We start from the raw sequence: 21222 nt of genomic DNA on the forward strand, positions 1-21222 counted from the left end.
ATACGTTTTTTTCATTCTCTATAAATAGAAGTGCATCATCAGATTCAAAGGTCTGGAATTAGTTTATTATTTCAATTGTATCCTGAGAGAGATCTCAAAAACATCTCTTAAAAGCTAGCGTTTAAAACGTGCCTTGGAGTTCATCATTAAATCCTTTCTAAATTTTCGAAATTCTTCAACACATTCAACTATTTTGTTCAAATGTTGTGTGACATTTTTTGACATTTCAGCTTTTCGATTTCTCATTAATTTTTTTGGTACCACGTGATACGTCAAATACGTCAAAACTCAGATGAAATATGATCGAGAAAAAAATTAATTAGTACATAGAAACTAAACTTTGAAATGAACTAAAATAAAAAAAAAATTGGTGGAAAAAAAAATTTTATTTCCCAAAGTAAACGGTGTAAAATTTCCCAAAATTTGAAGTCTTGGAATCCAATGAAAGCACCATCTTGAGAGAAGACCAGAGACGACCCCAAGTTTCTTCGTTAAGGCTCCACCTGGAGTAACATTACATTCCGGACCACTATTATTATTATTATTATTATTATTATTATTATTATTATTATTATTATTATTATATATTAGTGTGGTTTTTTTAAAAAAATATATATATAATATAACATAACATAGCAATCACCTCCCACTACCTAATTAAATTTTATAATAATATATTCAATCCATAAATTACTGTCTTTGTTCATCATTCAATTATAAAATTAGACGATGATATATGTATGGTTCAAAATATATTTTTCAATTTATGATATTTTCTCCTCATTTTCATGTCTTCTTCAATACTGTAGTGCACATATTACATGCAAATAAAGTAAAATTTTCAGTCACAAAAGATTTGTTTGGTGTGATTTATCTGGTTGATTTGATTTGTATGTCATTGTATTTTTCAAAATATTTATCTAAAACATGGTTTTGTACATGCCGCCCACAGGGCAATACCCTGTGGATGACATGACGAATCATGATTGGTTAAAATCAGTGGACCTCATATGGATGACATCGACTTAACCCTAAAACATATCGAAAGCAAAAAAAATAGGAGGTTCTATCATCATCAATTTTTTTAAAAAAAAAATCTATAAGAAATAATATTAATTTTAAAGAAATTTTTTAGATTTGAGGTTTTTTTTTTTCCAAAAAAACCAGGTACTTATTTATTTATCTTTCATTTTTACGTCTGATTTTTATTATTACTAGAAAATTGCACGTGCAACGCACGTGACACGTTATAATAATTTTATTAGTTGATTGCTTTTTTTTTTAATTAAGTGTTATATATTGTACTATCAATTTCAAACTTCGATTATAATCATTTGATCTCTAATTAGTTATTGAAGTGAGAACATTTTGTCTTTAATTTTTTCTTTTTACGATCGATTTGTGGTATCTAATCAATGCTTTTATGTTTTATACACTGACTTTAATTTATTTTTTAATTAATGACTTTAAAACAATAACATATGTTATATAACTGTCGAGAAATGTAAAAAAATACATTGATTTTTTATAAACCGTAGGACCGAGCGTTTTGCATTTTATTAAAAGCTATATATAGTTGATATATAATTGTGCAATTAAAATATTTTAATCTGTGTAACAATTCAAACACTACATTTTGATTGTTTTACATAGCAAAAATATAATTATTGTACCCAATAATCTCTTTCCCAATAATTATGCTCGCAATCAATGTGAATCGAAGTCATGACCTTCACTTTGATACATATTGTATGGTCAAATGCTTATTGCATTTTCAAAAATTATAGTCATTGTAACAATACTAATCTAATATTTTAAATTATGTTGTATCTCAAATATCATGTTTCGATTGTTCTTCTCAGTATGAATAGTTATTGTACTTCAACAAAAGTAATATCTATTAAATAATAATTTACTTCTATTGATTTGCAAGTTAAAACATTAATTTATTTGAAAGGAAATAATTTTTTTGTTCTATTAACACATCACATTTTGATTTTTAGTCAATTGATTTGTCAAATTTATGTTTTGATACACTAACTTTTAATTTTGACTATTTTTAATTCAATTGTTGACATGACATCTAATAAGTCAACAATTTTTTAAGTTGCATCATTTTTATAATGCCCATGTCAGTATTTTTCGATGCAAAATAAGCATTTTTCATTGTCACCACAACAATTAGGTGTAAATAGATTAAAATAAAATCTATTCTTAAAAAAACAAATTTTGAAAACTTAGTGACCAAAACCTAAGATTTAAAAAGTTAGTGAAAAATAATAATAATTTTTTAATTTAAAAGTTTTAGTTAAAGATAAAATTTGATCTTCTATGAATAAAGTGTATCTAAATCATATATATTTTTTACGTCTGATAAAACATGATGTCCATATGACTTGCTTTGATTTTCAAGTTTTTTGCTCATGCATAATACATTCACAATTTTGTGTATATTTTCTAGAATATTGAATAACTTTGTTTCTTTAGCTTTGAAAATCAAATTTAATATACATTCAATAATATTTAGTATATAAAATAATTAATGTCCTAACAAAAAAACAATAAAAAATAAATTTTTCTAACATAAACTCTTATGTTTAAGTATTAAAAAATTTATGTCAAAAAATTAATTTAGTCATACAATTATTTATTTAATTAATGATAAACATAATTGTTTCATAAGTTTGTCATAATCTTATTTTAAAATCTAAAATATTAATATGTAGTAAATGTCTCTCTTTTTTTTTTTAATTTTTCTGAATATTCATATACATATAATATGCCATAATCAAGGTAAATTTTTTTATTTCTTCAAATCATGTAATATTTTTTTTCAGTAAACTATCATAGTTAGATTACATAGTCATCACCATTAGTTTTATAATATTATTCCTACAATCTGGAATACCAAAAATTTTAGTTAGATTACTAAATTCAAAAAAAAAAAACAAACTAAAACGAATTGATTGGATAAAATAGAAGAATATCTTTCATTTATATGTGATATATAGTCTCAATTATTTATTATCTGATTTTACTTGATTTGAACCAGATGACTAAGTTAATGATTCAATTTATTTCTTTTCACGAAACTATAATGACCGAAATATTATGTTTAAAAATTTAGAAGACTAAAACATAGCGATGCTGATAAATGTTGAAAGTAAGTTGTCAAATTAATATATATTTTTTAGATTAAAATAGCTTTCAATTAGTAAAACATTAACTTTAGAACATGAATTAAATATTAATAATTAATTCACATGAATAAATAAATAAATAAATAAATAAATAAATAAATAAATATACATAAATTAAATACTCATTGAAAAAACTACAAAATGACATAAAAGAAGCTTGAAAATGACAAAAATTTTGTCATTAAATTAAATAAAATAAATACAACACTGTAAATTCATAACTAAATAACCACTTTTATATAGATAAATATTATATTATGTAGTTCAGACATCAACATGAAAGTTAGTTATAATTATATATTTTTTAATTTGGATAAAAAATATCAGTGTTGATTACACTTTTAGTTCAGCACTAAAATATTTTTAATCCCTAAAATTTTTTAAAGCATTACATAGTTAGTTATCACAATTATTTTTGTAGTCCCCCTTCTTAAAAAATGGAATACCAAAGATTTTTGTTAGATTACCAAATACAAAAAATAAGCTAATTGATTGAATAAAAGAGGGTAATACATTTCTTATTTAAGTGAAATAAAATCTTGATTTATGATATGATTTTATTTATTTTGAACAAGACGGTAAAAGTTAATAACTCGATTGAAATTTTTTGTTTTATAAAAATTTAACACTAAATTAAGTTAAAAATTTTAAAAGACTAAGAACATAGCGATTGAGATAAAGCTTGACAGTAAGTTTAAAAAATTAATAAATTTTGTAGATTTATAGACAAATAAAAAAATATAACTTTCAATTGATAAAACTTTCGTTTCGAACATGAATTAAATATTAGCAATTGATTTTATCTATAATAAATACATAGATACAAAGTAAATACTCATTGAAGAAAACTATACAATGAATAAAAAATCTCAAAAACCTTAAAAATGACAAAACTAATTATTAAATTCATAAATAAAGTGCTAGTTTTATATAGATATAGATAAATTGTCAGTTATATATACATATATATATATATATATTATTAATAAGTATTATACTGTAGTTCAAACATCAACATAAAACTTACTTATAATCATATATTTGTTTACCTTCGATAAAAAGTATAAATGTTGTTGATTACATTTTTATTTTATCACTGAAATATTTAGTTAGGCATCACTGTTAGTTTTATAGTTATTCTTCCTAAAAAAAGGAATACAAAAAATTTTAGTTAAATTACCAAATTCCAAAAAATAAACGAATTGATTGAATAAAATATGAGATACATTTCCTATATAAGTGGAATACAATATTGATTTATGATTATGATATGATTCTATTTGTCTTGAATCAGATGATTAAAATAAATGATTTGATTTAATTTGTTATTTGTTTAAAAGTTTAATAATCAAAATATTAGGTTAAAAAATTTAGAAGAATGAAGACTAAAAGCAAAGCGTTAAAGATAAATGTTGAAAATAATTTCACAAAAATAATAAATTTATTTGATGTAGAGAAAAAAAATGTTAATATAGCTTTCAATTAATAAAACTTTAATTTTAGGACATAGGACGTTAAATATTAGCAATTATGTTTACTTAAAATAAATAAATAGATACAAATTAAATACTCACTAAATAAAACTACAAAATGACAAAAAAACATCTAAAAACCTTGAAAATTTTAAAAAAAATAACCATTAAATGAAATAAAATTGAGGATATTAATAAAAAATAATTTTAGGATATGAATTAAATATTAGCAATTAATTTTATCTATAATAAAATAAATAGTCATAAATTAAACTCATTGAATAAAACTACAAAATGACATAAAAATTTTCAAAAAGTATTTGGAATGACAAAAATTAACCATTAAATGAAATAAATTGAGAATAAAAATAAAACTTTAATTTTAGGAGATGAATTAAAATAAATAAATAGTGACAAATTAAATATGCATTGAATAAATCTACAGAATGACCTCAAAAACTTCAAAAAGTCTTGGAAATGACAAAAATTAACCATTAAATGAATTAAAACGATGACAAAAATGTAAATTAACAACTAAATTTTAATTTTAGGACATTAATTAAATATTGACAATTAATTTTACCTAGAATAAATAAATAGTGATAAATTAAATAAACATTGAATAACTCTATAGAATGACATAAAAAACATCAAAAAGTCTTTTGTATTTTGTTTTTACTACATTTAATTTGATTTAAGAATTTGATTGATAAACGCACTATCGCTTATCCAATTATGTTTTATTTTTCGTTTTATTTTTTAATTTAATTTAATTTAATTTTTAATATTAATGCTTTTGTTTTTTTAATAATTTAAAGTTTTCTTTGAGTACGTATTTTTTGTTTCTGTTTTTAAAAATAAATTATTATTATTTACATGTACATATTGAACATTCGTTTTGTTTATTTTATTTCATGATTTTATTTAAATTAATTTATTTCTTAGTTATGTGTCTTTCCTATTTGTTCTCCATTTTTGTTTTGCGCCGATTAATTTCAAATTGTTTTTGTTTATTTAGTTTGCTTTGATTAGAATGGATTCAAATTTGTACGAATTACATTCGTAGACAAATTTTTATGAGTAATAATAACTGTTTATATCTTTTCTTTTTTTTGTGGTAATTATTATTTGTATTATAAATTCCGCATACTCGCTTATTACTCATTCTTTAATGGCTTATTACTCATTTTTTAATGGCATATTCATTTAAATTTTTTACACCTTTTTCTGATTCTGATATAACTTAATAGAACTTATTGGAATTCCAATGCAGAAATATAGGAAATAAGCGGTGAACTTTAGTAAAGCAGTTAAGAGCCACGATGTAATTACTTATATAACCTCGAAAACTAAGAAAAATGTGTGCAATTTATTTAATATAAATTGACCAATATAAAAATTCACAATGATATGTGAAACTTTTATAGATAAATAGATTAATTTATTTCTTAGTTATGTGTCTTTCCTATTTGTTCTCCATTTTCGTTTTGCGCCGATTAATTTCAAATTGTTTTTGTTTATTTAGTTTGCTTTGATTAGAATGGATTCAAATTTGTATGAATTACATTCGTAGACAAATTTTTATGAGTAATAATAATTGTTTATATCTTTTTTTTTTTGGGTAATTATTATTTGTATTATAAATTCCGCATACTCGCTTATTACTCATTCTTTAATGGCATATTCATTTAAGTTTTTTACACCTTTTTCTGATTCTGATATAACTTAATAGAAGTTATTGAAATTCCAATGCAGACATATAGGAAATAAGCGGTGAACTTTAGTAAAACAGCTAAGAGCTACGATGTAATTAATTATATAACCTCGAAAACTAAGGAAAAGGTGTGCAATTTATTTAATATAAATTGACCAATATGGAAATTCACAATGATATGTGAGACTTTTATAAATATATAGATAGAACCGAGGTTGCTAATTTTCGATGAATAATTAGTAAGAATTGTCTTTAATCGATCTTAAATCAATTATAATAATTGATCGACGATTTCAAGGGGAAAAAAAAGAAAGAGTTAAAACAATCCAGCATAAGAAACAAAAGAAGTGTTACTTTGATCACATTGTAACTCTTGCATGTCTTTTCTATTGTTAGCCCAATTGGCCTCTCAATGCTAACTTTCACACCCTTAAATTTCCCTTCGTTTCTTCCATTTTAAAGATTTAACAAGACTAAGGAATACTTTAAAAAAAAAAAAACAACAAGAAGAAGAAGACCAAGGAATTTTTCATTAATTCTATAGAAAAAAAATTATATAATTTGAAATTTGAAATTTACCTTTGATAAACACACACACACACACTATATATATATATTATATGACTGATGATTAAAATTATATTCCGCGTGACAGTGCAAAAATGTCAACATCTACACTTTTAAGGTGACATAACCCATTAAAATATATAAATTTTAAAAGTTAAGGCATCCAATTGCCTTAATAGAATTGTTCCGTCTATTAACATCAACATTTGTATAAATGCCTAATGTCTATATCCTACATGAAGTTTGACTAAACAAATAGTGTGTAACTATTAAGAGGTTCAATTATATACAATCATTTTATTTTTAAGCAACACTAGATAAATTTTGAGCAATTTGTATTTGGCAAATCGTATTAAATAATATTCTAATAAACCGGACAACAATGATAATGTATTAGTTTGTTCATTATATTCTTCTAAGTAGTTTCTTGAGAGGTTAATTGTTCACCAAATAATACAACATTAGTTTAACTTTGAGAGTAGAAGTCTTTTCATTAAGCTGATAGTTTCTTTTTGTTAAGGTTTTTTTTTAATTTGTTTACTTATAAAATATGAACAGAACAAATTAAGAAAGTGAAGCATCAGCGTCACTTTTCACACCAAGAATTGCGACCTTGGATCAACGAAGCAAGAAGCTAAACTCTTTGGCCAAGTCAGAGCACTCATATTAATATATTTTATCGTATTATACATAAAATCACGAAGCAAGTAGTTTTACGTAACAGGTTCGTCTAAAAAGATATTGATATAAAATAATGTTGTCAAAGGTTCACCTTCCCCACTAAATCTGACTTTTCCTTGAGACGATTTTTTTGAACACGATGATTCGGCATACATGATGCACATATATCATGAGGACTATATTACGGATAATAAATTATAATATTGAGATGAAATTTACGAATTTTATTATTTTTGCAGTTTCATGCAATTTTTTAGTTAAGCGTCGCTTTGTTAATTATATATATCATATGATAAAGTCGTAATTACGTTAAGCATCCATTGGTTTTCCATTTGTCTTACATAAGTAGAAAATAGTTGGAAACAAAAGAATATGAACAAAAAGAAGACCATTTCTCCTTTGAAATCTTCCCATTTTTCTGAGATATATATATATATATAAGTACTTCAACCATTCCACACCCCAACTAACACATTAACAAATATCATATTGATTCAAGAAACACTCGTTAACCAGTTACAAGTGACCCCTTAACTCCTAAAACCAATACCAACAACAATACCAAGAGAAATGGCAAGAAAAAGAAAGGCTTGTGTAAGGGTGGATGATCAAGAAAAGCTCTACTCCGGCGAAGTGAACGCAGCCTCGTGGGTCAACATGGTGCAGGAGGCAGGAGCAGAGGCGGAGCTAGGTGGAGTCAGACACGCGAAGAAGCGGTTCGTAGGTGTTAGGCAGCGGCCTTCAGGGCGGTGGGTGGCGGAGATAAAAGACACCATACAAAAGATTAGAGTATGGTTAGGCACATTTGACACTGCAGAGGAGGCTGCTAGGGCCTATGATGAGGCCGCATGTTTGCTACGTGGGGCTAACACAAGAACAAATTTCTGGCCGCGCTCGCCGAATTCTTCCTCCACTCCTGCTTTGCCTTCAAAAATCACAAATATTCTTCTTAGCAGGCTTAAAGCAAGAAGCAATAATGTCTTGAATCCAGGCTTGAATTCGAATTCTTCTTCTTCTTCTTCGTCGTCTTCTTCTTCATTGACTTTTCTTGATCATCAAAAACAAGTATTAGAATACACAGATGAAGCAGGACCTGATAACTTAGAATCCCATTTCACAGATTTCCTTAACGATTCTGATGAAGATTATGCCCTGGAACACAGCAACATGATTACTACCGACGAACACAATTGCTTGAGTTTCGTGTCAAACATGACACAAACCGACAGCAGCCATCATCGAATCAGTGAGCATGAATCTGATGATTTCCTACAAGAACTCGAAATGGAAAATGAAATTCAAGAAAACTGCACTGCCAGTCTTGAACCCGTGGACTTCAAATTTGTGGACGAAATCGGGTCGATCGAATACTCTCCTTTCGAAATTACCGAGGAGATTTCACGACCAATGGACCAAGAAGACGAAACCTTAATGCTGACTGAGGCTATGAGGAGAATGAATTATGAGAGGAAATTTTCTGCTTCACTCTATGCATTTAATGGGATAACAGAGTGCTTGAAGCTGAAAATGAAATATTCTTTGGACAGGTCTGATCAGCTCTCCAGGCTCCGAAATGCCTGTAAACTGAGCCAAGAAGAGATTAAAAATAGCACAATTGAGCAAGAAAAGGTGAATGGTGAAGATGAGATTTCTGGGGAATTTTTGGATCAAGATGGGGAAATGTTGCTGTGGAACTCGATTGAACTTGCTCCTATTTGCTTTGTTAATTAACTTTGATTCATTGATACATTCTAATTAGGATGATATATTGTTTGTTTGTTATTTTCTCAAAACATTTGGATTCAAACACTGTTCATGGTATTAACTATTAACCATGAAACAATATGCAAGTACTCTCTGGCAGATGATTATAGAGAAAAATCTTTCGTACTTTTGAAATATCAAAGATGACTCATTAGTATGAACGAAATTTAAAATTAGACTTCTTTTATTCAACAGATAAAATTTAGAACAATGAAATCTATATCACAATTCACAGCCTACATCAGATAGCCCCATGAATGAATTATTTGCACATTCCATACCACATCTGACTTATTTCAACTGTCTGAACACAAAGATTCAAGAAATCCTGATTCCTTCTGGGAACTTAAAAATCACGAAAAGAGAAGTTAACAACTCAAAGCATTGTGAATCCAAGTCCTTATAAAGGACCAAAAAATCAGCTTGGCTCGCACGACATTCATCTGTGAGCAAGAGAGTCGGCACTTATCTGACCATAAATATATACAGCATCAACTTCTGATTGCCCGCAGATTAACAGTGTTCGAGGGTGAAATATAACAACTTCATAGGACGCGAAGCTGCGCAAGAAAGGCAGCACAGAGATCAAGAAACAGGAACTGTGGTCCTTGAACTCTCTGCAGATCAAGCAAGTACTTGTCCTCGCGAGTTTTATAAAGCTGCAGACATAAAATTAAATGGTAAGTTTTATATATTTATTCTTCTTATTGACCTTTACTTTTGTGTACTGCGGTGAAATTTTTTGAGCATTTCATAACATTGACATCAGCAAATCTTACTTCTGGTTTCATTAGCTCATAAATTGTATTCTACTTTTGCAGAAGGAAATTCTCTTAAATCCACGATAAAATAAAAAATAAAAAGTAACAAGATAAAGATCATTACCTGCATTTCAAACTTGACCACATTTTGTGGCCTACAATTTCCATCATGGCTATTGGTAGCAGACTCATCTCCAGCCTGAGGATAGTCATCCTCGCCAGGGATGCCATGAATCCATCTGCATTTCATGTTATATTGACCGATCTTTTTCCAGAAAACATTTAACTCTTGCAGAGCTTTGAGAACTTCGGACATTATCTCACGAGGATGTGCTCGCGACTGTTAAAAAAGGCAGAAGATATCGTGATCATCCATGACAAACTTGCTGGAATTGGGGAACACCATCAAGAATAATATAAGAGCATGTCGAATTCAAACGAACTTTGATCTTTAATATGAAACAAATAGACCAGAATATTCTCAAACGAGATTCCAGAGAATACTAGAGATCAAATTTAACAGCACAAGTTTTGTCAATTCCCATCTCCAAGTAAGCACGCTTGAGGAATCTGAGCCAGCTCCTTTAACCCGAACCACCTGAGCTCATACTTTTTTGCAGGCAAGAATGCTTCACACCAATTTCAACTCCTTTGGGAATAAACCAAGAACAAAAAAAAAAGAACTAACCTGCAGTCCAAGTGCCCATTTTCTATCGATGGCTAACTGCCTTGCTCCAAAATGTTGATAATCAATGGCTCCAGGAAGCCGGTGCCCAACAGAAGGGGCTGCAATATCACTTCCACTCATGTGATTATATCCAGTTTCCTGAAGAAACAGGAATTCTTTCAGATGTCTGAAACCAGGAAAAAAAATTATATATGTGCAAATATAAAAAGATGAAAACGATAAGAGTAGTTAAGTAAACGGAAACGGCAAACTACGGAACTCGGAATGGTAGCTAAAACATAGGCGAGGGGATATAATATTAAATCAAATTTGCCCTTGTTTACAGATATGCAGGGAAAGCACCGCTAATGCGCTAACATGATGTTAAAAACCGTACCATGGTCTCTTTGAATTCATCTCCAAGGTAGCCACTGGCAACACGGAACCGGTTGTCGAGCAGCAAAAAGTATGTAACGGTGCCCTAAAGTACATCAAAGAGATGAGAAAATCCAACATAAATATGTAAAGATGGCAGTCACAAAATTCACCTCATTTTGAACCCTGCTCTGAAGCGAATCAACCAGAGAATTTCTCTCAAACCCCATCTTAACCACTTCCTGGAGAATATCTTCTTCAATCTGCGTGTCAGAGAATTTGTGAATTGATTCAAAACTGTTCTACTCGTCAGTTTAAATGTATAAAACGTATACTGTGAATATGTGCATCAAAAGAATCAGATCAAGTAATATCATGTGGCTACCAAATTAGTATGAATAACAAGAGCCTCACACGAGAAAACTGCAGTATAGGTAGGTAAATATGCATGGATAACTGTGATAGATGATCTGCTTTTGTAGTTAATTTCTAACATTTCCATGATTGATCACATGAAATGGATATTTCACATTAAAAATATTCACATATGCATATGCCTGTGTGATTTCGAGAAACCTTTTTTGCTTGCTGCATGGAATTTGGTGGTGGCACAGCCAAATAGCGTGGTAGATGAGCTAGGAACCAGGGGTGTGCACGAATCTCAGGAATAGTAATTCGCTTCATGGGATCAACAATAAGCATCCTTGGAATTAGATCTCGTGCACCAGCAGATAAATGGCTTGGGAGAGTATATATCCCTCCCTGTAGATAAAAATTCCAAGAATAAGAAATGAAGTATTTCAAAATACAATCTGAATGTTACCATCTAGCCCTGAACTCTGCAGAGGACGAAAAGAATCTGAAGTAAATAGAAAAATGACAAACGCGAGGACAAAAGTAAACCTGAACATACCTTGATTTTCTTGAAAAGATTGGGAATGTTTTCATCATCAAAGGGAAGAGTTCCACAGAGAAGTGCATAAAGAATAACACCACAGCTCCACACATCAACTTCAGGCCCCGCATATAATTTACCAGAGATAACCTATGACAAAATGCAGACCAAAGCCTTTAACATCCACTTTTCAAAATTTTAAAGAGCCTTAATCCAAGTTTCTCGTAAAGCACTAAGGTATTGCAAGGCTTGTGTTTCACTGTGGTACCTCTGGAGCGGCATAGTTTGGGCTTCCACAGCTCGTCTTCAGAAAATGACCGTCACGCATGATATTGCTCAATCCAAAATCAGCAATTTTTACATTGAACTTGGAATCTAAAAGCAAGTTCTCAGGTTTCAGATCTCTATGAACAACCATATTCCTGTGGCAGTACTCAACTCCAGAGATTATCTGTAGTATCAACGCATTGTTAAAGTTTCTGGATGAAAACATATGCCTATCTTAGATTAAACAAAAATGAACCAAGAAGTTTAGCTCAAATCAGGCAGCATACCTGCTGAAAAAAGTTGCGAGCTTCCTCCTCATGTAACCTTCCTTTCTCGACAATATAATCAAACAACTCACCAGACTTCACATACTCCATCACCACGTATATGTCAGTGTGAGTCTCCACAACCTCATAGAGACGTATGATATGGGGATGCATAAATAATCTCAAAATTTTGATTTCTCTTCTAACTGCAAGAAGAAAATCAAAGCTTCGGAAAATTCAGAAGAGTTTAACAGCTAAGCTTGACTCATCTAACTTTTGCCTTACTAAAAATAGAAGTGATCAATATACCATGCACAGAAAATCCATCCCTCTTTAAAATTTGCACACGGTGTCACTAATTTATAGCATTCCACTACATGATTCACATATGGCATTTGCAAAATATTTTAAAAATGAGTTGATCAACCTTTTTCATCCATATCCATATTCTTTATCTTCTTACGGTTAAGGATCTTGACAGCAACTTTATGCCCTGTCAATGCATGGTCAGCAATTTTAACTTTGCCAAATGAACCGATCCCAAGAGTCTTCCCAAGCTTATAGTTCCGCAAGAATGAATCCACGCTCCTGCTATCAAGAACTGATCCATCCATATTCCTGAACAAAATTCAATCTATGTAACTATTTAACATACATATCAACATAAAGTCTCCTGTGGCAACAAGTTTTCAATTTGGCAAGCCAAAACATAAGAAAAGCATTTGATGGGAAGTACCAAATCTCCCTCCAAATAAGAAATATCAAAACTTCAATTATTTCGTCCATATAACTGATTTCCTAATCTCAAAGTCAATGCATTTCCCCCTCAGGAAAATAGCACCATATATGAAAACTTAAAATACATGGATAAATATAAAGTGAAAGAAAGAAATACGTGCCAAAGAAAACTAAAAACCTTAAAATGATAACACAAATTCTTAACACCCAAATCGTACATACAAATAACCAAAAAAAAAAAAAAAAAAAACCCCCACACTCGATATCCTAAAGCTCAAGTCTTGATAATTAAACTAAAATTCCCCAATAATCCATCAATTTGCAGCGATTTTCCCATAACAAATCAGGAAAAATCACTTGATGAAATAATTCATAAAACCATAGGTTACATTTGTAGAATCAAATTCTTTTACGTAATATATGACAAGAAACACCCTTAATACCATAAATATTGATGAAGAAACTTACACAGAAAACGTGCAGCACAGGAAAATTATCGCAAAATTCCGGGTGGGTATTCGAGAGAATGGATAAGTAAAAATTAAAAATGGAAATCACATTATTGAAGAAATCTGAGTCGGAGCGATGGACATGCATGCGATTGATTACTTTTCTCAAATTGATGCAAATGGGAAGCGCATGAAGCTTTTAACTCGCGTGAAATATATACTTTTTAATTAAATAAAGTTTTAAAATTTATATTTTTTCCCATTAAAAATGCATATATTTTTATTAAAAAAATTAACATATATCCAAATTTACATTTTTTATATAACTTCATATTGGATTATTTTATAACAAAGTTCGAACGTTATTTATGGTTTTTGTGATATTGTTACATTTCAATATTTTTTTTGAAATTTTATTTAAAACATATTAGTAAAAAGGATTAATTGAGTTAAAATTCTTTTAAAAAAATCAATAATAATAATAAGATATATCTTAACATTTAATAAAAAAATATGCACTCTAAACTAACAAACTTTCAATTAATTTGATGAAGACCAAAATGAATTTATATTAATGCTCATTTTTCTTTTTTACATAAAAAAAATTGATACTTATTTATAATTGATTATTCTTATCGGTAATTTGAAATTTATTTTTTATTTTCCTAAAATATCATTTTTTTTAATGCTCATTCAAATCGATGGCTTTAGATGTCTTTAATTAATTAATTAATTAATTTTTATAGGCTTTATAAAAATAAAATTTAAATTTATTATCTACTAATTATCAAAATATATTAGGTTAATTATATACCTACCCATGCAAAATCTCTAGATTGCAAAAAAAAAAAAAATCTCATGAAAAATGGGCTATTAATTCCAAATATTTTCAAATCATAAACAAATGTATCTTCATCTTCAAAATTTGAATATACATACATCCCTTCCTTTCTAATTTTCAATGACATATTCAGGAGAAGTGACGTGGATTTGAATCCAAAGTCAAATCCAATTGGGTGGCTAAAAAATGGATATGATTTAGATCCGGTCCGGTAACATGACTAGGCCCAGCCCAAACCATGAGAAATTGGGGGCGATTTCGGAATTAGGTTTTCCAAAATGCGTGTGGATAGTATATAACGGCCGTTGGGTGGGAAGGGCAAGAAGACAAGCGCCGTAGGCCGAGCGCTTCCCCCGCGAGAGATGGGGTGGCGTGGTATTCCACGGGAGAGGTTTTAATCGTGGCGCACGTTAGTGTGATCGGCGCACATTAATCCATTGGGGACTCCATGGCCGCTTTGCTGCTCTAGTCTTGCAGTCAATAGCGAGGGGATTGCCCTATATTGTTTCTTCCTTTTTTTTTTTCATTTTCCCCCCTTTGCATGAATTTTGCTTGCATCGATTGATTTTTGTTTTGTTTTGTTTTGTTTAATTAATGCCTTAAAAACGATGAATTTGGGACGCCTGTGATTTTTGAGCTGACAAGATCAAATTTTTTCAAGGTAGAATTGGTGGCGACGTCAGCATTTCCGAAGATTCTTGAATGAAACATGAGATACTATCTGCTTTTAATGGTAATTGAGAGAAGAAAGATTAATGGTAGGTAGCCTTTCAGATGAGGTCTCCGACCTGCATTTGCTGGGGAACACAATATTTTCGAGGTTCAAGGTTTTAACATTTTTTCAGGTTGTGTTTGATTTTAGATTTGTTGGAAGATTTCAAATCAAAGAAAATGGATAAGTGCAAACTTTTAGTTTGGATATTGGATTAGAAATTGAAGCAAAAATATATATATATATACGAAGGCAACACATAAGATTTCATTCTAATTTTAAGCCAAATTGCATATAATGGAAAGAAAAAAGAAAACAACGCGACCCTTAGTATGGCATTTCCTTTGAAGTGAAGCATACATTCTATGGAAACGGTGACAATATTTTTTCCGACGAGTTTCCTCCAAGAATAATTAAACAAATTGGATTTTGTATCGAAACACTTCTCTAGTTCTAAGCCCGACTGATTGACCTTCGAGAATTTGAATTCACCGTCAAGCTTCACTTCTGCAATTGACAATGCAGCATGGTCGTTAACATGCAGCAATGTACCCGTCCAGCCGCAGTACATGGTCCAAATCTATTGTTATTGTCTGGTTTCAAGAATGTATGTTGAGGAGACGGCTAAGCCTTCCATGTCATAAGTTCGAACCAATCTCTGTCTCGTTCCAGGCGACTCGAGCCAACATAATTCCAGATGGAAAGACTTGGATTCTTGCACACTCTTAGACACATCAGTGGGGAATCCCATGTACAATCCTCCTGGCAATAAAGTCATCTGGTATCCACCATCAAAAGTGATCGAGTTGTCGGAGATGGAACCCTTCCAGTTTACGGTACTGGTAGCATCTTTGTCACCTGATTTAGATTTAACATCCTGCGTCCATTTATAAAATCAAGGATATTTACGTCAAGAATAAAATGCTTTTACAGCTCTCGATTTTGCAGAAAATCAGGTACTCGGGATCACTCAAATCTATAGAGTCGAGAAGAAAAGAAAAGCAAGGCACTGGATAAACCTGAATGAGCTGGCCATCATCGTTCATTTCAAGCATTGCAATTGTATCGGCTTCAGCAATCGTAAACCCATATACACCACTTCGCTTAGTTATAGAATGACCTTTCCATGTCCCTAAATGTGGAGAAATCCTATCCTAGAACCAACAGTTTAACTATTGTGTTATACATAGTTCATGAGTGGGAAGAAAATGTTGTTGATATAAGAACAAGGTACCTTCGAATCGTCCAAGGTAGGATGAAGAGGCACTTTGTTGTCTCTTTCCTCCAGGAAGACAATGAGCATATTCAATATCCCTTTTGGATCCGTGATATGGAAAGCTCTAACTCTTGCATCTCGTTCCAATGAAAAAAGGCAGTTCTCACATACAATTGCGGGTTGTCGAGAAGGAAGTTTCAAGTTTCTGCCAGAAAAACACAAGACCGAGAAAAAAGAGATTACCTTGAGAAATTGAGCATGAGAGTGAGAATATAGGCACACAATAAAGTATCTACAGTATCATGCGACATGGGTGCAAAACAATTTTAACTCTTGATGTTGGCTATATGGTAAACATCAAATATTATCTACCTTATATTTTGTGGATAGCGAGAAGAACATATAGCGCTTATGATTAAACAATAAACATAGGTACTATTATCTGAAATAGAATTCTGAAATCAAAGATCTTGTCAATTACTCCCAAAATACAGATATATTAAATTGTGAAGAATAATGATTTCCGATATGAAATTCCATCACTACTTGACAGAAAACTGAAAGTACACATTATTTACTCCATGCAAGTTATATTGGATCATAGATGCCTGATGTCTTTATAGAATCAAATCCAATAGTTTTGAGTACATCTGTTCCTGGATCCTATTAAAGTTACAAATAATTGATATTAAGAAAAAGAGAACAAAAGTAGATGTCTACCCGAAATGGATTCTTATAGCACACACTTGCACTTGTCATAACTGGAGTCAAAGCTTACAGCAGCCCAAAACATATACTTGGATATAAAGGGAACCAACACGAATTGATTGCCAAAATAAAAAATGTTGGTCCCAAATTTTTGGAATTATAACTCCTCCTAAAAGATTTGTTCAGCAACAAAAGAAATACGAACCTCGGAGATTCTTCTCCGGTATCATCTTCACCTAGCACCCCCTGCCGTATAACTGTTTCCAACATTCCAGCTGTCTGGTATCTCAAAGCAAATGCCTTTTCTTTTGGGAAAAAGCCAATCTGCACACTAAATTCAACAGATGAAAAGCTAAAACCACCAAAAAGACAACTGTGAAAACAGCCACTAGTTTGCAACTGCTAAGCTTTCAGCTAGCTAAGACTCACCTGCTGATATTTGTCCACCGTGAACATGTTGGTTTCCTTAATTTTGTACTCGAACCATTCCGACTCATCTTCAGTGCCTGATGCACTTAGTGGAGGTTGTTTGATGTACAATCTAATTTTGAAAACCAAAAAAACCATCAATAAAAAAACTCGAGAGGGAAACATAATTGCATTAAGTACACCAGTAAAACATGAACCAACAAAGCTTAAGAGGGAAAAAAAACACGACAGTGCCAAGTATAAAAACACAAGAATAGTATTCAACACTAGGTCAATTTGAAATATTAATAAAATAATAACTTTTCCCTTTTGATTTGGGGTACATAGACCAAGGAGTTTAAAAGATATCTACAAATCTAGGATATAAAAAACAAACAAGATGGTCTGAGAACAGTGAAAGAAATATATTGTCAGATGTTGTGAAGGGAACATGAACATCATGCACGATGAAAGAATGGTATATATTTAAATACTGCTACATAAGAGATAAGAAGTGCTAAATTTCAAGTTGATGAGAATGTCATATATTTTTATGTTCAACACTAGGAAGGAGATGCAAAATGGGGAGATATAATGGCCAGAAACCAAAGAATATGCTGCTACAGATTACAAAAACTTCAGGCAAACTAAAATGTACTGACTATTTGGATTTGTAGCACATCCACCTATCAGTTTTTCTTAGAAGTTTGATTTTTGTTCACCAAACAACTAGAGTTTGAAATATGATTTTACAGAATGAAACTATTGAATTATGCAAAATCTATTCTCAACACCAAAAATGTATCAATGATTCAACAAATTATATTGAGCAGTTCACAAGTCTTTCTAGTTTGAAATTAAAGCACTTACGATTGGATCAAACTGCGGAGCTCATCTTCACCATAAGAACTCACGGCAAGCCTTGTACTAATTTTATGTAGTAAATTCCCATTAAAATCAAATTGCTGCAAGAAGTCAATAAGAGATGTTTATACCAGCGTTCTTGGTGCAATCTTTAGTATTCATTCAATTCGAATTTAATTACCATCAATTAGGATGAACATATCGAACTCAACAAGGGCACACTCGTTCCCAGAATTACAAATTTTTTAGGCAAAAGAAGAATTAAAAACCTAATCGAAACGTCCCTAAATATGTAGTTAAACATCACTAGAAAGGATCGGTATTTACATGAAAAGAGCCAATCCAGTTGCCCAAATTGAGCTCAATGAAGCGATGAAGGACATCGATGCTGATGGATAATTCGTCGCTCAGCTGCCCGTCTTCAACCGCGGCCCCGGTGGCGGAGCACAGCTGTGGTTTGGTCGATAAACGTAACTGAGCTTGAAGAGAGTTACTGACGGGCTCAAGAAATAGTTTTCGGGCCCAGTAAGCGGAAGGGTTCTTGCGGGCTTTGGACGGGCCGAACGAATATTGCGCCGGCGGTAATGATATGGAAGAGAGAGCCGTTGCCATAGAAGGGAACAAATGGCTCCGGAGAAGATGAACCATCTTATCCCGGGATATTTACACCAAGCACCCGTATACTTTCACAATAACCCTTCCATTTTTCAAAAATTCACGTTCGAACCTTAGGCTTTAGAGTTCGGTTCGAGACTTTTTGGATATTATAAATTATAAACTATAAATAAAAGTAAAACTAGGGATGTAAATGAGCCGAACAGTTCGCGAACTGTTCGGGTCTCGACTCATTAAAAACACGTTTAATGAGGTTCGTTAAGGCAAACGAATTAAACTCGAGCTTTACAATATTTGGCTCGTTAGCTCGTAAACAGGCTTGTGAACAGGCTCGTTAACAAGCTCGTAAGTCATCTCTTAAACGAAAAAATAATAGTATTGATATTTAATTTATAAATTTACATTTTACTTATGAAAAATATTAAAAAATCTATAAAAATTAATTTATTAGAATAAAATTACAAATTTTAATAATAATATTATATTTTTTTTCAAATATATAATTTAGTTTTTAATTAATTTAATGAATATTTAAATTTATATTTTAAATATATTAAGCTCGTTTAGACTCGATAAAAGCTCAAATAAGCTCGTGAGCCATGAATATATTCGTTAAATAAGTTCGGGCTCGACTCGGTTATAAATGAACCGAGCTTGAACATTCAAAAGCTCGGCTCGGCTCGGCTCGGCTCGGCTCGGCTCATTTACATCCCTAAGTAAAACTAGTATTCTATCTGTATTATGTTCGCATAGGGTGTGTGTGTGTGTTTTTTTATATATATATGTAATTAATGGTAAAAAAATTAAGAAATATAAGTAATTGAATAGATAATTAAAATATAAATAAATTATGGTTGCCTTTGGATGAAAGTATATGAAATTCATGGATCAAATTTATTTTGTTTAGATATTTACACAAAAACTCAAATTCATATTTATATTTATTTAAGGCGTTCAATTTCCTCTTATTTGTATTCTATTGTAAATTTGCACTTAATTTTACGCATGAACTGAGATATAGAAAACAAAAATAAAGTATAAATATCAACTCTCTTTATAATTGAGCTACTCACAATATATTTCAGTAGGAATCATTTGAAATTAATCGTGGTTATAGTGTTTTTTTGAAGAGTTTATAATCTTTTTAAATTTGTTTGGTAAATAAAAAAAACAATTTATAAATCGTCAAAATAAATGGTTTGACAACTTATAAATTGTATTTAAAAAAGTTGGTTTACCCAGATTTTTTTAGAAAATGTCGTATTTTAATATTTTACTTACTCGTATTATCTTTGTATATTTTGAAATATCCACCATGTCCCCACTCATTGATCAAATTAACCTACAAATATAGCAGCCACCTATTTTTCAATTAACATAAAATATAAAGTAATTTTATTTTTTTAAAAAAAATATTTTTTTTAAATATAGGTGTAAATTTATGATAAAACTCTAAAAATATTTTTGTACAAATTCTAAAACTATTTTGGGTAATTTTGATAACAAAATATCTTATTAATACCAAATACATTAACATATTTAATTAACATTTTTTTTGAAGCTTAATTAATATCTTTAAGTTGTTTGAAATAAGTATATTCAAACAATTTAACAGTTTATTTTTAAAATAAGATTTGACAGCTTAAAAACTCATAAAAAACTTATATAAACTTTTAAAACTTATAAACTGTTTTTAATAAGCTTAATCACAAACCGTACATAGTAAGCAGGATATTGATTTGAGTTTCAACTGTTTAAATAATTTAACAATGAAAATAAATTTGAAATCTATAAATTTCCAATGACTCAATCCAAATGCAATCTTTGAGAATTAAGTTTTAGTATTTACATATTCACGAGCTAAACTGATACTTTGCATAAGAACCAAACCGAAGCTGCATCAAACTGATATCACTAAGTAAACCGCCAAACCGATTCTTCAAAAAAAAAAAAAAGAGCGACTTTTAAATTTTGTGTAAAATCAATCATATTTTTATCTATATTTAATTAAAGAGAGTTGATATTTATACTCCACCTTGTGT

At 30.3% G+C, this 21222-nt stretch overlaps 3 protein-coding genes across 3 annotated transcripts; 1 reads left to right on the forward strand and 2 right to left on the reverse strand.

Annotated features, from left to right (window-relative positions):
* Nucleotides 1-8204: 8204 nt before the first annotated feature.
* Nucleotides 8205-9365, forward strand: LOC140860748 (uncharacterized). The gene has a single exon (XM_073263752.1). It carries the CDS (start codon nt 8205-8207, stop codon nt 9363-9365), a length of 1161 nt encoding a protein of 386 aa, XP_073119853.1.
* A 274-nt stretch (nt 9366-9639) lies between these two features.
* On the reverse strand, nt 9640-13976 carry LOC140863253 (SNF1-related protein kinase catalytic subunit alpha KIN10-like). The gene is made up of 11 exons (XM_073266549.1): nt 13836-13976; nt 13057-13247; nt 12651-12835; nt 12365-12547; nt 12115-12246; nt 11778-11963; nt 11375-11464; nt 11224-11307; nt 10848-10985; nt 10284-10499; nt 9640-10057 (listed from the first exon to the last, which is right to left on the reverse strand). The coding sequence occupies exons 2-11, from the start codon at nt 13241-13243 to the stop codon at nt 9944-9946; spliced, it is 1515 nt and encodes a 504-aa protein (XP_073122650.1). The 5' UTR covers nt 13244-13247; nt 13836-13976; the 3' UTR covers nt 9640-9943.
* A 1702-nt stretch (nt 13977-15678) lies between these two features.
* On the reverse strand, nt 15679-19227 carry LOC140864818 (uncharacterized). Its single transcript, XM_073269205.1, has 7 exons — nt 18893-19227; nt 18572-18666; nt 17723-17834; nt 17499-17617; nt 16604-16790; nt 16389-16523; nt 15679-16246 (listed from the first exon to the last, which is right to left on the reverse strand). The coding sequence occupies exons 1-7, from the start codon at nt 19211-19213 to the stop codon at nt 15956-15958; spliced, it is 1260 nt and encodes a 419-aa protein (XP_073125306.1). The 5' UTR covers nt 19214-19227; the 3' UTR covers nt 15679-15955.
* Nucleotides 19228-21222: the final 1995 nt, after the last annotated feature.

The sequence above is a fragment of the Henckelia pumila genome, chromosome 4 (genome assembly GCF_033568475.1).
Source record: "Henckelia pumila isolate YLH828 chromosome 4, ASM3356847v2, whole genome shotgun sequence".
Lineage (NCBI taxonomy): Eukaryota > Viridiplantae > Streptophyta > Magnoliopsida > Lamiales > Gesneriaceae > Henckelia > Henckelia pumila.

Bases quoted from the DNA above. Each gene is read 5' to 3' on its own strand.
- LOC140860748 (XM_073263752.1), top strand. From the start codon at position 8,205: ATGGCAAGAAAAAGAAAGGCTTGTGTAAGGGTGGATGATCAAGAAAAG.
- LOC140863253 (XM_073266549.1), bottom strand. From the start codon at position 13,243: ATGGATGGATCAGTTCTTGATAGCAGGAGCGTGGATTCATTCTTGCGG. The intron at 12,548-12,650 runs GTATGCTGCCTG...TTGATACTACAG, and splicing joins CTCGCAACTTTTTTCAGCAG to ATAATCTCTGGAGTTGAGTA. The intron at 11,308-11,374 runs GTGAATTTTGTG...GATGTACTTTAG, and splicing joins AGAGCAGGGTTCAAAATGAG to GGCACCGTTACATACTTTTT.
- LOC140864818 (XM_073269205.1), bottom strand. From the start codon at position 19,213: ATGGTTCATCTTCTCCGGAGCCATTTGTTCCCTTCTATGGCAACGGCT. The intron at 17,835-18,571 runs GTAAGTGCTTTA...TTTCAAAATTAG, and splicing joins CTCCGCAGTTTGATCCAATC to ATTGTACATCAAACAACCTC. The intron at 16,524-16,603 runs GTACCTTGTTCT...TGTTGGTTCTAG, and splicing joins CTACCTTGGACGATTCGAAG to GATAGGATTTCTCCACATTT.